The following is a 15,377-nucleotide window of genomic DNA, read 5'->3' on the forward strand; positions in this document are numbered from 1 at the left end:
TTGGTTTTCTTTTTCTTTGGGACGTTTTTTGTTGCCACCTCTTGGACCATGTTGCGAACTTCTGTCCATAGTTCTTCCGGGACCCTATCTACTAAATCTAGTCCCTTAAATCTATTCTTCACTTCCACTGCATATTCATTAGGAATATTAGTGAGCTCATATCTAACTGATCTGTGGGTCTTCCCTATTCTCTTTAGTTTGATTCTAAATTGTGCAATAAGAAGTTTGTGATCTGAACTACAGTCAGCTCCAGGTCTTGTTTTTACCGTCTGTATAGATGTCTGCCACCTTTGGCTGCAAAGGATGTAGTCAATCTGATGAATCTTCACCAATCTGGTGAAGTCCATGTATAAAGCTGTCTTTTAGGTTGTTGGAAGAGAGTGTTTGTTATGCACAGTGAGTTGTCCTGGCAAAATTCTATCAGCCTATGTCCTGCTTCATTTTGTTCTCCTAGACCATGCTTACCTGTAATTCCAGATGTCATCTGACTACCCACCTTAGCGTTCCAGTCTCCTGTAATGAAAATAACATCTCTTTTTGGTGTATTATCCAGTAGGTGCTGCAGATCCTCATAGAACTGATCTACTTCTGCTTCTTCAGCATCTGTCGTTGGGGCATATATTTGGATCACTGTGATGTTAAATGGCTTACCCTGAATTCGAATTGAGATCATTCTATCATTTTTTGGATTGTATCCAAGCACTGCTTTAGCCACTTTATTATTAATTATGAAGGCTACTCCATTTCTTCTGTGATCCTCTTGTCCACAGTAGTAGATCTGGTGGTGATCTGATGTGAAGTGGCCCATTCCAGTCCATTTCAGTTCACTGACACCCAATATATCTATATTTAATCTTGACTTCTCACCAATAACCACATCCGATTTGCCCTGGCTCATAGATCTTACATTCCAGGTTCCTATGGTGTGTTGATCTTTAGAACATCAGATTCGTCGTTCACCACCAGCACCGTCGGCCGCTAGCCGTCCTTTCGGCTTTAAGCTAGCTGCGTCATCACATCTGGGGCTAGTTGAACTTATCCTCTGTTCCTCCCCAGTAGCATTTTGACCATCTTCCAACCTGGGAGTCCCATCTTCTGATGGTATACCGACATATCTCTGGTTGTACACAGGTTAAATAATAACCCCCAGCCCCAATAGCTGGGAGTTAGGGAGGGTGGAATGGATTTTCACAGCAACTTTATATTGTCGTTATACACAGCAGCTATTCCTGTTGTAATACAAAGTATTTTCGGATGGCTTGGTCTTGAATAGGCAGTTAAGCTTTACAAAAGACCTACAACAGACAGAAGGGGGTTGGGGGGAAATGGATCCACAAAGCTGCCTGCATTTTTGGATGCTCCTTGGGGGTCTGACTATAGAGAGTATTATGATGAGTACTTCCAAATTTACCACTACATCAGGCTGAATATAGAGGTTTGAAAGCATGTTGGCAGTGCCAGTGAACCAGGATGGGAAATGGACTGAGTTGGAATTTCCCTGGGTGGACTTGGGTATCCTGCATAGCTGTGTTTTGTGTGTGTGTTTTGTCGTTCTCCCTGACTAGCAGAAATTGTGCAATATAAGCTGATCTCTCTAAGTTTCCATAATGTGCGCACATTTATTTATTCATTTTATTTTATTCGAAGTATTTGCATGCCACTCCTCAGCCAAAAAACCACCCAGAGCGGCTTATGTATAAATAAGTTGAATAAGACTGTCCTTGTCTGCAGGTTTACAGTCTGAAAAGATATGACACACGAGGAAAAAGGAATGGGGAGGGAAGGGGGGAGGGGGAATAATTCCTTTGGTGGGGTGGTGGAATGGGCCTGTTCCCCATCTTATCTCCCTCCATATAGCCTGCTGGAATGGCAGCTAGGGGTGACAATTGGCAGAGGAGCCTTCATCTTACAGAATTTGGTTTTTCTTGGCTCAGAATCCAAGTCACTTTGTTTCACAATGTGGAATTTTAATAAAAGTTTCACAATAAGTACAATCCGGAGAAAACCTTAAGTGTGCACAAACATTATTCCTAGAATTGTAGACTAAAACAAAGTCTTACTCCGACACATCATCCCATAAAATCCTCCTATGTAATTAGGGCTGCAGACCTTTTTTAAAAATGCTAGGCAGTAAGCTCTAAACACAGGGAGACTTACTTCTGAGGAAACCTGTATAGGTTGCCCATAATTTGCCCTAAACAGGAAGCAGGTGCATGGCAGAAGAGCCACTCTAGGGCACATTCTTGCATGGTGAGTACCCGTATCTGGTCTTTGTTGTGGCCTCTTGACCAACTTAGTCCTATGGGTTGCGCCCTCAATGATCATAAGCCCCCAAACCCCTGAGGCTTATGAACTTCGGCTCCTTGTTCTCCTGCCCTGAATTTTCATTAGACAGGCTTTTCGCTGGAATAACACAAAGGGAGGAAGGAGGCTGGAGAAGCCTGTGGATAGCTCACATTCTGGCCTCCCTGCTTCCCCCCACCAAAATGCCTCCCTTTTCCCTCTCTGGCCAGCCGGCATGGTTCTTTCCATGCAGGTGAGGGGGGGGGAGTTTAGGAATTGTGACTATCCTATGGCACCTGAGACGCTGTCTTAAGGGCCACAGGGTTGCTCCCTCCAAATAGTAATCTGGCCCCAATTTATTAAAAAAACACCACTCAGGTAAATATCCTATGCACTAATAGAAGTCGCCCTTAGCACAACAAGAACTTAGTGGATCGTTAAGCAAAAGGAAATGAGTGGAAACGCTCATTTCTGGAACAGAGCTGGTCAGCAGAGATCACAGAAGAGAGCTGCCCCTATCCAGAAATAAGCATTTCTATTCATTTCCAGGATTGCTTAAGGATCTGCTAGCTTCCTGTTGCACTGCGGATGACTCCATAGTCAGCAGGAGTGGAGCAGCACTGCAGTATAGGTTACTGTCACCAGTCCAAACTAATTTGTGATCAGCCAAGTGGCAGGCATCACACCTTCATAGGTTTGTTGTTATATATATTTATCCCTGGTTCCAAAGCAACAAAGTCAGAGATGTTTTTTATCCTAGATCCTTCTAGGTATCTGCTCTTCATGGCTGAGAGTCTTCAGCGTGATTCTTCTCAGTCCCAGGACTCCTGAATAGAAGGTTCTCTGTGCACTTAGGGCAGTGCAGCGTTTTTTGTTTAATACTTTGCAGATTTTTGGACCACGGCGTGCTCTGAACTGAAAAGCAGTATTTTTGCTGACCTTGTTGGAAGGCTAATGCTGTTTCTGGGAAGTAAGCGAAACAGGCAGTTCTTTGTTGGCAGGAGCAAAAAGAGAAAGAGGGAGAGGAGAGAGGGAGACAGCCCCTCCCCTTTCACAATGTCGTGACTAAGTCAGAAGTGTAATGTGGTTGTGTTTTTCTTCCTACCTCTGTAGACATATGTTTTTCATCAGACTGCTCTGCATGACACTTGATGCTGGCCAGTTTGCAATGAACTTAGACTAGAAGATGGACCTTTTAAATGAGGGCTCACTCTCAACTGTACCTTGACTCTGCTGATTTTGAAATAATAGAAACCGCTGCAGTCAGTTTGATGCTTGCGCCCTAGACTGTTAGCACCTGTATTGATTGGTGTCTTACACTTGCGGCATCTTTCCCCCCCCAAATGGCTTCTGCAAAAGAAGTCGTCTCAAATTATCTGTCCTTGGCTTCCAAAAATATGAATTTGCCAAGCGTCTGATTGTATTGCTGCCCTGCCTTGCCCTGCAGTTTCTGAATTAAGCATATTAAGCCCATTGTAGCCACAGGGGACCTGCATGGGGTCAAGTTGGGAGTAAGTGTAGCCCCTGACTTAAGTTTCACCATGGACACTGCTGCTTCAGTTTGCAAGGAAGAAGGAAAACAAACCAGACACATATGGCCACAAATCTCATATTAATCCAGGGATGTGATGGTCAAGGTTGTTAAGTGTGGGGTTGAGCTCACATTTTCTTGCCTTGACTCCTCCTTCATGCGTTCCCTGCTGTTCCAGTACTGTTTGAATCCAAGTGAGATCGCATTCTAGCTGGTGACGAGTGAGATCACTTTCTTTTTTTCTTTCCTTTGTTCATGGGTCAGGAGACTAAAAAGCTGCCTCAGATGGGATTGTTGAGCCTCTGTAAATCTGAATTTGGGTTTAAAATCCGTACAGATTCCTGTGCTGCTTCACAGCCAGAAAAGTAGGACTGGTCTTCCAATGACCTACCTCTTGGGGAGGGAGTTCCTCATGTGGAATGCTGCCACCAAGAAAGCACTCTGCCTTGTTGGGAACACAGGGACATAGGAAGCTGCCTTATACTGGGTTGAACCATTGGTCCATCTAGCCCAGTATTGTCAACACTGACTGGCAGCGGCTCTCCAGGGTTTCAGGCAGGATTCTTTCCTAGCCCTACCTGGAGAAGCCAGGAATCGAACCTGGAACCTTCTGCATGCGAAGCATGTGCTCTATCACACTGAGCTATGGCCCCTCCCCAATAGCTCCACATGTTGCGACCAATCATGTTTCTGAAGGCAACAAGAGACACAAGACATGATTTTAAAACAGTGTCTTGAACCTTTCAGCACTAGGGCTAAGGGCAATTTTGGAGAAGATCTCTGGGCCAGAGGCAAAAGGGGGTATGACCAAAAGCAGTAGAGCTAAAATACCACCAGCATCACCAAATAACCCCCCCCCCCACACACACATACACACATACCATAATCCCATCCCATGCATGCAATCTCAAGATTTGTGGAAGAAATGTTTCGATTTTAATTCTGAAATTACATTTGCAGTATTTCTGAAATTACACCATTGTCCACATTGTGGCTCTTCTACAAAGACTCTTTTTCCTATTTTTGATGGATATAACATCCAGCCTGAAGAAGAGTTCTACAAAGCTTGCTGACTATTCTGTAACTTTTTGGTTGGTCTTAATTAACACATTGTGTAAGCCAGACTGCATAAAGGCCTTGTCTGTTTTGAAAACCCCTTTCTTCCTTTAATTCCTTTTGTTTAACCTCTTTACATTGCTGGCTGCTTGGTTTGTATTTATAGTCAGACATGACAGTATGGTGTGTGTGTGTGTGTGTGTGTGTGTGTGTGTGTGTGTGTGTGTGTGGAGTGGAATGGAGTGGAGTGTGTGTGTGGAGTGTGTGCATGTGAAGTAGACATTTACTCACAGATATATATTGGGCTTGTAAATCCTGCCACTGGCTCCCACTGACCCTATGATCAACGTACTTGATTGTTGTGTTTTGTCCCTTCCACCAATTGAGCCTTTCTCCTACCTGGGCAGAAGGAACTCTGGGACTGGTAGTTCTTGAGAGAGCATGTCACATAGGGAAGCAAAATCTATGTCTTTTGCCTTTCAAACTGCAAGTCCTAATTTAATTGCACAAGCGCACCGCCTCTGTTCTAGAGAAGAGGTTTGGCTATCAATTCACTGTTGAGACTATTTCTTCTCTATCACTGCTTCTAATTGTTGCCAGCAAATCTAACAAGATCTGGGCAATAGACTCAGAGAAATAAGTTCCCATAATTATCTTCAAACATGATCTACAATTTTGTCTCTGTTTCCCCCTCATGGTAATGTTATCTGCCAGGCATTCCTGGATCCCCAGGCCCCGGTAAGTGTATTCCCCCGTACTTCCATATAAATAGATACAGCTAAATTCTAAAATCATGTTGAATCTTTGTTAGACACAGAGAGAAACATCTACAGTTAGTGTAACTAATATCATTGGCAACTCTAGCCAGGAAATAGGACACTTTAAAGAAATGCTGACATTGTTGAAAAATAATTGGTATAATATACCAGCAGTCTGTAAAATACACTATTCGGCTATTCATGTAATTTGGATACTGTAATCACAGATGGCCAGATTTCCACTGAGTGCAACCAAACCCAAACAAACAGAGGCCATTTTGGGGGTGGGTTGGAAGAGCCACTCTTTGTTCAAATGGCTATAGAGAGATTTCTCAGGGAAGCATTGGCAGCAGCTAGCTACAAAGCTTGTGTGGATTTTCATCCCTTTTGCTTTTTTTAAAAAAAATATTTATGAAAGAACTGTGGATTCAGATTAACTTTCTCTCTCTGAATTTATTATTGTTCAACCTGCTTTGATATGTGAACCATAAGCGTTGAAATAAAAAGACTGAAAACTGACAGGTTTTCTCCACTGCCGTTATAAATAGCCACCTGTGCCCTGTCGGTATGAGTGTCCGTATTTTCATTCTCTTTCTTGTTCTCAAACCTCTTAACTCTTGCAACCTGACGTTCTCCCTGCCTATCCTGACCCCCTTGTTGACATTGGGTAGAATCCAACAAAGTCCTACTTACAGTACACCCACTGAAATGAATGGGACTTAAGTTAGTCATGACCTGGGCTGTCAAAGCAAAACCAGGACTTTATAGGACTTTAGTTGGATTCTACCCATTCACTGTTTTTTGCTTTGGTAGGCTTGATGTCAGCAGGCAGACCAACATGCACCCTGGCAGCCCCATCTGACACCTGACCTTGGCCGCTCTTTAATGGTGGTCTGGGCATCACCATTTAAATTTCCCACACTGCCCCCAACTGGCACCACTCAGAGACATTGCGGGCAATTAAATAGTGGCTCCTAGCTGTCTGATGCTCATGAGAGAGTGTGGACTGCTGCTTGTCATGCTGCTAACCACTAGATAAGACCACCATCAGTGGCCCATCAATGTAGAAAGGGGACATTTTTCTGACTCCCCCTTTAAACCTGTGCTCTGATTTCACAGTGATCTGGTTTGCAGATAACGCTAACCCATGGTTTGTTGGGTTTCCCAGGATTTGTCTGGCAGATGATAGAACAATTTGCACGTTGCTTTCTCAATGCCTGCGTTGTTTGTTTTCCTCCTCCTTCAACCATTCCTTCCCTGTATCCCAAATGCCTTTGTGGCTCTGTAGTACTGGCATGTAGAACGGCTGGGGTTTTTTTTTTGTTTTTTTTTGCGGGGTGGGTGGGTGGTTGCACCACTTTCCCCTGCCACCTCTGTAGCATGGTGAAACAACCCAGAGTTCACAACCCAACAACAAACCATGGGTTTTTGGTTCTTTGTGGTAAACAAACCATGGTTTGTTAGTACAGCCACATTCACATATCAAAGCAACCTAGAATTCAACAACTCACACCATGAGTTAGTGTTAACTGCAAACCAGGCCATTGTAGTATGGGCTATCCAGGCTCAGGCAGCTGAGGGCTAAAGAAGAGACCTTAGAAAAATGCCCATGTTGAGGTCTGTGAGCAATATATGTTCAATTTCTCTGAAATTAAACCATGTAATGAGTTCCTGGGCATCATGGATTTTTATTTTTTTTGCACTTTGTGGCAGATTTAGTTAATCACTTTTTGGAATCTTGTAACTAAAAAAGTGAGCTACTTATGTATATGGTGATTGTGACATCCTGCCGGAAACTTTCAATAAGTTTTAAAATGGCTTGTATGGTGCAGAACATAAAGTCTTGGCTTTCTAAATGGTTTGTAGTAAGATTCCTACAGGTCATTCCCAGTCTGCAGATTTCCCCCACCCTCCACCCTATGTTTCTTGTGTTTCACAATGCAAACAGCTTCTGAAAACATGTGCAAAGTGGGGTGGAGGGCACGGGTGTGGGTGTGGCGGGGAGGCTGCTGTTGTTTTTAAATGGATAGTGTTGTTTTTATACTGTTGTTTTTATGTTTTTGATGGTATTAAATTTTGTATATTTTTAATGTTTACTGTTTGTAACTCTTGTAAACCGCCCAGAAAGCTTCAGCTATGGGGCGGTATATAAATGAAATAAATAAATAAATAAATAAATAAATTTTAGTAAATGGGTTAGCTCCATATACTCAGTTCTGTATACATAAAAGGGTTCTATCTCAACCTAGCATACCTTATGAGAATAAAGGATAAAAGATACCATGATTTAGCTTGATCTGCATGAGGCATAGTGAGCCTTGGGCCTGAACGGCCAGACGGAAAACCTCAAAAGCAAATTGGCTTGTTAATGTTAAACCATGATTCCATATTCTCAATAAATAGTTTCTATGCTTCAGACTATCAACTCTGAGAGTAGTCACACACACACATACACTATTTTAAAAAATTACACTTAATTATGCAAAGTAAATATATTTGCATTTATCTGTGAATGCCTACATCTGCATCCAAAATGTGAGTTTCAGAGGATGGGCAAAGGTACACACCTTTATATATGCTGCCAGGAGAAAGGACAAAACTGAAGAGATGGCCTTGTGTGAGTCGTCTTAAAGCAGAGTTGAAGTAACCACCTGTTTTGATTACTGCAGTGCATTGTACATGGGGTTGTCTTTGAAGACAGTGCAGAAAATTCAGCTAGTATAAAATATGACAGCAAGAGTACTGATAGGGTCCAGGCATTATGACCATATTACACCAGGACTTCATTACATCATCATTCTTCACTGGCTCCTGATCCATTCCTAGACCAATTGAAAATGGTGGTTCTAACCTGTACAGCCCTTCATAGCTTGAAGCCACAGTACCTGAAGAATTGCCTCTTCTAACCAGTGCCCTGAGATAATCAACAAAGGCGCTGCATTGAGTGCCTCCACATGTTCAAATACTGTGGATGAACCCACGAGAAAGGACCGTTTCATAGTGCCTTGCGCCCAGTTATAGAATGCCCTCCCCTGAGAGATCAACTTGACTCCTTCTTCCTATGCCAGAGACACTTTTTATTCACACAAGCTTTTAAAACTCTGTATATTTGAGTTGCTGTGGTGTGTGTTAGGTAGTGTTTAACTCTAAGAACATTTTTTTTGTTCTCTGTATTGCTCCTTCATTATGATTTTAGCCTCTGCTCATTTTAAACAGACTGATTTACTGTTGTGCTGATGTGTGTGTGTGTGTGTATGTGTTTTAAAAAAATGTGTGTATGGAATTTTGGATTCCATTTGGATTTTATTTGTGTTATTATTTTTTGTATTATTATTTTTCACCCTGAGAATAATTACTATAGGCTCGCAAACAAATTGAATGAATGAATGAAGAAAGAAATATAAGTGAATGCAATGTTATCTTAATAATTTCTAAATTGTGTTTGCTCCATAGTAATGAATCACCAGCATCAACCACAAATGACACCCAGTACAACTATATCCCAGCAGAGTCACCCTAACCCAAATCCACAAGCTGGCTTATTGAACATGCCAAATGCACTGACTTCCCAGCAACAGCAGCAACAGAAGCTGAGGCTCCAAAGGATCCAGATGGAAAGAGAGAGGATTCGCATGCGCCAGGAGGAACTCATGCGCCAGGTATGGCTACATTTTTAGATACACCTCATTATGCTGTGGGCTGCATGATGCCTCAACTGGGAGAGCCCATCATTCTTTCAGCATGGGAGCTTCCCTGACCTTGAAGAGGAAGGTGCAGTCCTATCCGAACTTGGAGGCTGATGGGCATCCTATGTAGAACAAGAGGAACGTGGAGGTGATTGTCGCCTCTGTCCTTCTCCTGCGCTGCATTTTTGCTAGACGGGTGGTTTTGCCCATCTAACTAGGGCTCTGTGGAGAGGGGGGGAAGGAGGCTGGGGTTGGCTCATATCCCTGCTTCCTCAGCCCCCTTCCTGCCCACAAAACTTCCTCCTTTTTGTCCTCTCCTAAGTCAATTTTGCAAGCTTGGAGAGGCAGCCGGCATGTTTCTTTCGATGGGGAGGGAGTGCGGATGGGGTGTTTGGACTCCTTGGTCCGTGAATGGAGTGCTGTCTTTGGCCTCAGATCCAGGAATCCAAACTATCGTAAGGACTCCCAGATATTGTTTAAGGGCTATAGGATTGCTCTCTAAATATTTTTTTATTTCTTTTTTTAAGAGGGTTGAAATTTGTAGAGTCAGGAGAAGTCTTGCATTCAAATAATCACAGAATCTCCTGATTTGGGCGCTCACCTTTCCCCACAATGAGGGAGCACACAGACCCAAGGTTTGTTCCAAGTCTCATCTCTGGCAGAATCCTATGATGGAAAGAAGCACATGAACAGGCAATACAGTGGCAATGATCTCCTCATGGGCTCTGCTCCTACTGGTGGCTGGTGCCCACACGACCATCACTTGAAGATCCTTTCAATGACAAAAGCTGCAATACTCCCAAGGGCTTGTTCTTAAGTCTGTTTCAGCAGTTTGGGGCCAGCTGTGTAATTTGCCATCACTTCACACTTGCAAATGTCGGAAGATGTACATCATTAACAATTATACTCTGGCTGGAGACTTTTCTCATTGTCTTTGCATTACGCATTTTTGGACTTTTAAATGTGATTTAAGGTTCGGTTTTTGTATTGACTCACATTGTTCAAAACAAACCTGGTGCTTCCTTTACTGGCTTTAAGGAAGGCAAGCACTTTGAACAATTGCAGAGGATGTTTTCATATGCAAGGAAGTATTCCCTAGTGATTATTGTGTTTTGCCCAGTATGTTAACCAGTTTCCTCAGAGAACACAATAAACCAGTGACTCTGAGGAGCAATGTGGGAACTATGTCCTTCTTTTTATGGATGCTATTCCTAGCTTAACAACATACACAGTTAAGACTGCAATCCTTTACACACTTACCTGGGAGTAAGTCCTATTGAACTTGGTATGTCTTACTTCTGAGTAGATATGCATAGGATTGCACTGTAAGCAGAGTTACACACATGCTCACATCACTTCCTCAAAATGCTCTTCCTCTCAACCTTAAAAACCGGGCTGTCAAGGCAATCTTATACATGTCTGTTTAGAAGTAAATCCTATGGACTCTACTGGTGCTTAGGACCAAAACAAGATGTTACTTTAAATCCATGTCTATCAGCTGCATCTTTTTTGTTTTTATTCTCAGGTAGATACAGCCCCTCCCCACATCCGGTCAGGACCCTAGTGGGGGATGTAGTAGGCATCTTTAAGATCCAGATTGAATGCCCTGCACATACTCTAGAGTAAAAATGACATAGCTGCTAGATTTGGATTTAAAATGTTTGTTTTGATCCTTACTCTCTGGAAAGTGTGTATAAAATTGCAGCCTTACGCTGCTATTTTATGTTCACTTACTTGGAAGTAAGTTCTACAGAACTTTAGCATAAACATGGATAGGATCAGGATGCAAGAGATCTAAAATAAAGGGTGAGTAGGGGGAACTCTCATGCCAACAGCGTCCTTTTGCCTTTGGGATTTGTGCCTGACCTCCTTTGGCTATTCCAGGATAACATTTGTTTATACTGTATTTAGTAATACAGTCTCACATTTCTTGGCAGCAAACTGAAGTATGTTTTCTATTTGTGCAATGACACCAGTTGGCATATCGTTTCTGGAGGTTTATTAATGCTCAGTCAGATGCACCAGGTTGCTTAGCAGGGTATATCAAAATTTGAGCCTTGAAATCCTTTCCCCCCATCATTTTGTTTCTTTGTTTATGACTAGTGAAGTTATAAGAGGAAGTTCCGTGTCATTTCTCATCTGAAAACTCTTCATCTGTTTCTATTTAAAGGCCAATAGTAAAAGTGAATACAAAAATGGATTTTTTATGATATTTATTGGCCTGAACTTAACAGTGTTGGGTGCTTCAATTGGATGGTGTTGCATTATTCAGATGGAGTATCTTGTTTCTGTGCCATTCATACATGTTTTGAGAACAGGAGTGTTCCTCTTAATAGGATCATAAGTAATATAAGGGGAGTTCAGGCAAACAGTCTCATATGTTAAAAACATATATATGAGAGCTAATCATTATAAATGTATCATAGTCATACATTTCTTCACTTTTGAGTTTTTCCTAAGTTGTAGTCTAAACAGACCTCCTTCTTGTCTGATCAAAATGTCATAAAAAATAGAAGCCAAGAACGATAGATACATCAGAACTAATTCTCCTTGATATTTCTCCCAGCTATTCAAAATTTCTCCAGGTATCAAGTTCTCCTTTCAAGCCATTCTCCAAGCTCATTTACATAACCCTTAAAGCAACCATAGCCCTTAAAACTCTGATTTCAGAGTTGCTCTAGCTCATACTTTGCAGGCTCAGTTCAAACATAGCAGAATACCATGGTGTTCTACTGTGTGAATGAGCCACATTGAGCCTCAGGCTGACGTGCTCCTCTTCTTCCTCTTTTGAAGTGTTTGCATCCACTTTTAAACAAACCACAGTTCCTTGTAATGTCCAGACCTGGGGAACTGCAGATTGTTTAAAATATGCTAGTGAGGACAAACCAGGTTCAAGCCATGTTTAGTTATGTTAATGATATTATGTTCTCAGAGCAGAGCTCCTGCCGGATGCTCTGTTCCTTCCCATGCCCTGTCGGACTTACTGTATTTTCCTTCCATCTGTTGAAGGGGAAAAATGAGTCTCTCCCATTACTTACAATGGGAGACATACATTTAGTGATCCAGAGTGGCAAAAAAGATTCTAGGGAGGAGATGTAATGCAATAATTTCTGAAGATAAATAGGTCTAGGTTTGCGCAATACCTAGGTGAGAGACCATCGTGGGTGAGGTATCAATGTAATAAGAAAAAATATGGATGGACTTTAATTGTTTACAATTTTATTTTATATTTTGGTATGTGATGGCGTTTGCTTTGTTTATATTTTTGTATTATACGATTATACATTTCTCACAAAAAATTAATGTAAGGTTGAACCTAACACACATTATTTAGAACGAACACACAGGCAAAGGTCGGGAACTGCTTAATATGGAACACAAGCATAAGTTCTTGGTGTATTCTTAATATCATAAGCATCAAACAGCTAATGGCGGAGTATCTCTATCTGGCATCTTCCAGAGACGACGCCAGATAGATGAGCCATTAAATTATGACACATTAGTTTTGCTTGTGTGCGTTTTAATTTTTAATCTTGCAAGCCAGTGTGGCTGCATGCCTATAACAAAAGTCCAACATAACAAGGATTTGTATGTGGATGGGGAATGGGTTTGTCAGAGGAAACCCTCCTTCTCAGGAAGAGGCATTTAGATGTGAGTTACTGTGGCACTACTAGGCAGGATTAAAATATTGGCTCTGCAAGACTGCTTCCAGTGTAACTCAGCCTCAAGTTTCATCTCATACTTCCTGGTCCACGTAGCTCTTTGCACCTGCGGTGTGCTGAATTATGGCTCCAATTTGGCACCCCTGAAAAACAGTCCACAGCTAAAGTAGCTTTTTGAAAGATGGTGCTGCTTGAACCCCTCGAGTTCTACAGCACTGCAGTTGTGCCTGCTAATTTTAGCAGAGAGATTATCTTTTGCCCCCACCCCCGCTAGTGGTTTAAAAAAAGAAATGGTGTTGCGATCCCTGGCGCACGGCCTTTTTATCAGCAGGAACTTCTGTGAACTTCCTGTCAGCAATCTGAGCGGTACTGAGGCCTGGGCAGTATGGTAGAGAGGGCAGCAGCCCCCTGAAGGGGTGTCATTGTCCAAGCGTTTTCCTAGCTGTCTTAATCCTTCACTGTGGCCTTTTCTTTCTTTCTTTTTCTCTCTCTCGTATTAATGCAACCTGTTTAAGGGGCGCGGTTAGAAATGCTGAGTAAGCTTGTGTGCTTGCTGCTAGGCAACAGAAAGGAGGTGAAGAGGGTTTGGGTGAAAGGGAGTGGAATTCTTTTCAACAGGCCTCTCGCCTCGAGGATGGGTCTCCAGCCTGACGGCAGCTGCTGGCTGCCTGACAGCGGGCTTCCTCTGCAGAAATTTCTGACGCTGCAGCTGCCCTGCCTGAAGTGACACACCCAGCAGCGAAAGAATACACAGCTCTCGAGTTGTCCGGTGAACGGATGGTATTTCTTCCCCCCTCTCCACCACACCACTTCGTATTTAGAAGGTGGGGCAGTATCAGCTCCCTCCTCCAACCCCAACCACCTTCAAGAAAAGTTATTTTCAGCTTTCTCCAACCTGGTGTTCTCCAGATGTTTTGGACTTCACTTCCCAGCATTCCTGACTGCTGGCCATGGTGGCTGTGTTGGATGGGAGTTGAAGTCCAACACAGCTGGAAGGCACTAGGTTCAAGAAGGTTGGGCTCTCTGCATTGAGAGAGCTGATTTAGTTTAATAACATTAAAATGCAATTAATATTTCAGACACAGATTTGTAATTTCTTTTTTCCCTTCTACTCTCCACCCCCCCACACCTCTACTGGTTTGAAATTGTGCAGTGAAATCCTATGCATGTTTACTCTGAACTTTAAGCCTCATTTTGTTCCATGGGATTTGCTCCCTTGTAAGTATATTTAGGATTGCAGCCAAAGTGGCCTAACAATGGTAACTGGGCTTTGAACAGTTTCCCTGGTTAATCTTTCATGTCGATAAGAAAGCAACATTATTAGATACTTCCCTAAGAGTTGTTTCGAAGGAAGTGCCTTATTTGTGTACAATTCACACACATTTTAAGAACTAGAGTATAACATTTTTCCCCCCATGTGGATCATATTTTTGTGCAATCTGTTGGGGATATCACAGAATTATTTTTAGTTTAACTTCTTACAATACAAAGAGCTATACACTTTCTGATGGACAGATGCAAACAAAATGCAGAGGCTAGGCTAATATTTCTATGGAGAAACCCAGAGTACAAACTCCACTTGAAAGGACTTTAAAGGCACAATCCTATCAGGATGCCCATCAGCCTTCAAACTCAGAGGCTGACGGGCATCCTATACAGAGCAGGAAGAGTGCAGAGGCAATCTTTGCCTCCCTATTCTTTCCATGCTTCATTTTTGCTAGACGGGAGGTTTTGCCCATCTAGCTGAGATGTCCGGGGGGGTGGGGAGACTGAGAAGGCCGGAAAGTTTCCTGTGGGCTTGTGGATTTCCTTTGGGCAACTGGTTGGCCACTGTGTGAACAGAATGCTGGACGAGATGGACCTTTAGTCTCATCCAGCGTGGCTTTTCTTGTGTTCTTATGACTCTCATGAGGGGCGACAGGGGGAGTATAACCCTGTTGATTCTCCTTGACTTCTCTGTAGCCTTCAATACCATCAACCTGATATCCTTCTAGAGAAGTGTCAGGGTTAGGTGTGGGCAAGACTGCTTTCAGTGGTTCCACTGAACTTGCCTGGACAAATGTTTTCAGAAGGTGGTGCAGGGGGAATTCTGCTCAATTCTGTGGCATCTTTGCTTCGAGGTCCCATCTTACCCACATGCTGCTTAAAATCTACATGAACCTACTGAGTGAGGTCATTCTGGGGTTTGGAGTGCATTGTCATCAGTGTGCAGATGACACACAGCTCTATTTCTTTTCAGTGACAGATGTGGCTGTGTGTGTGTGTGAACTATGATCCTTTCTAGACTAGTGTAAGTGTACTTTTTCCACTTAAGCAGAAATAGTACTCTTATTCTCCTGCACTTACCTTAAATGTAAAGAAGTAAATTGAGTCAATCTTTGGTCACTCTCGATCATTTTAG

The 15,377-nt window shown here is 42.6% G+C and overlaps 1 protein-coding gene across 1 annotated transcript in view; it reads left to right on the forward strand.

Annotated features, from left to right (window-relative positions):
• WWTR1 (WW domain containing transcription regulator 1) overlaps positions 1-15,377 on the forward strand; it is a 105,746-nt gene that overhangs the window by 76,089 nt on the left and 14,280 nt on the right. Inside the window, exon 3 of the mRNA XM_063132077.1 lies at positions 9,082-9,287. Within this exon, the coding sequence (XP_062988147.1) occupies positions 9,082-9,287 (206 nt within the window). The remainder of the gene's footprint in view (positions 1-9,081; positions 9,288-15,377) is intronic.

This window comes from Elgaria multicarinata, chromosome 8 (assembly GCF_023053635.1).
Source record: "Elgaria multicarinata webbii isolate HBS135686 ecotype San Diego chromosome 8, rElgMul1.1.pri, whole genome shotgun sequence".
In the NCBI taxonomy this organism is placed as follows: Eukaryota; Metazoa; Chordata; class Lepidosauria; order Squamata; family Anguidae; genus Elgaria; species Elgaria multicarinata.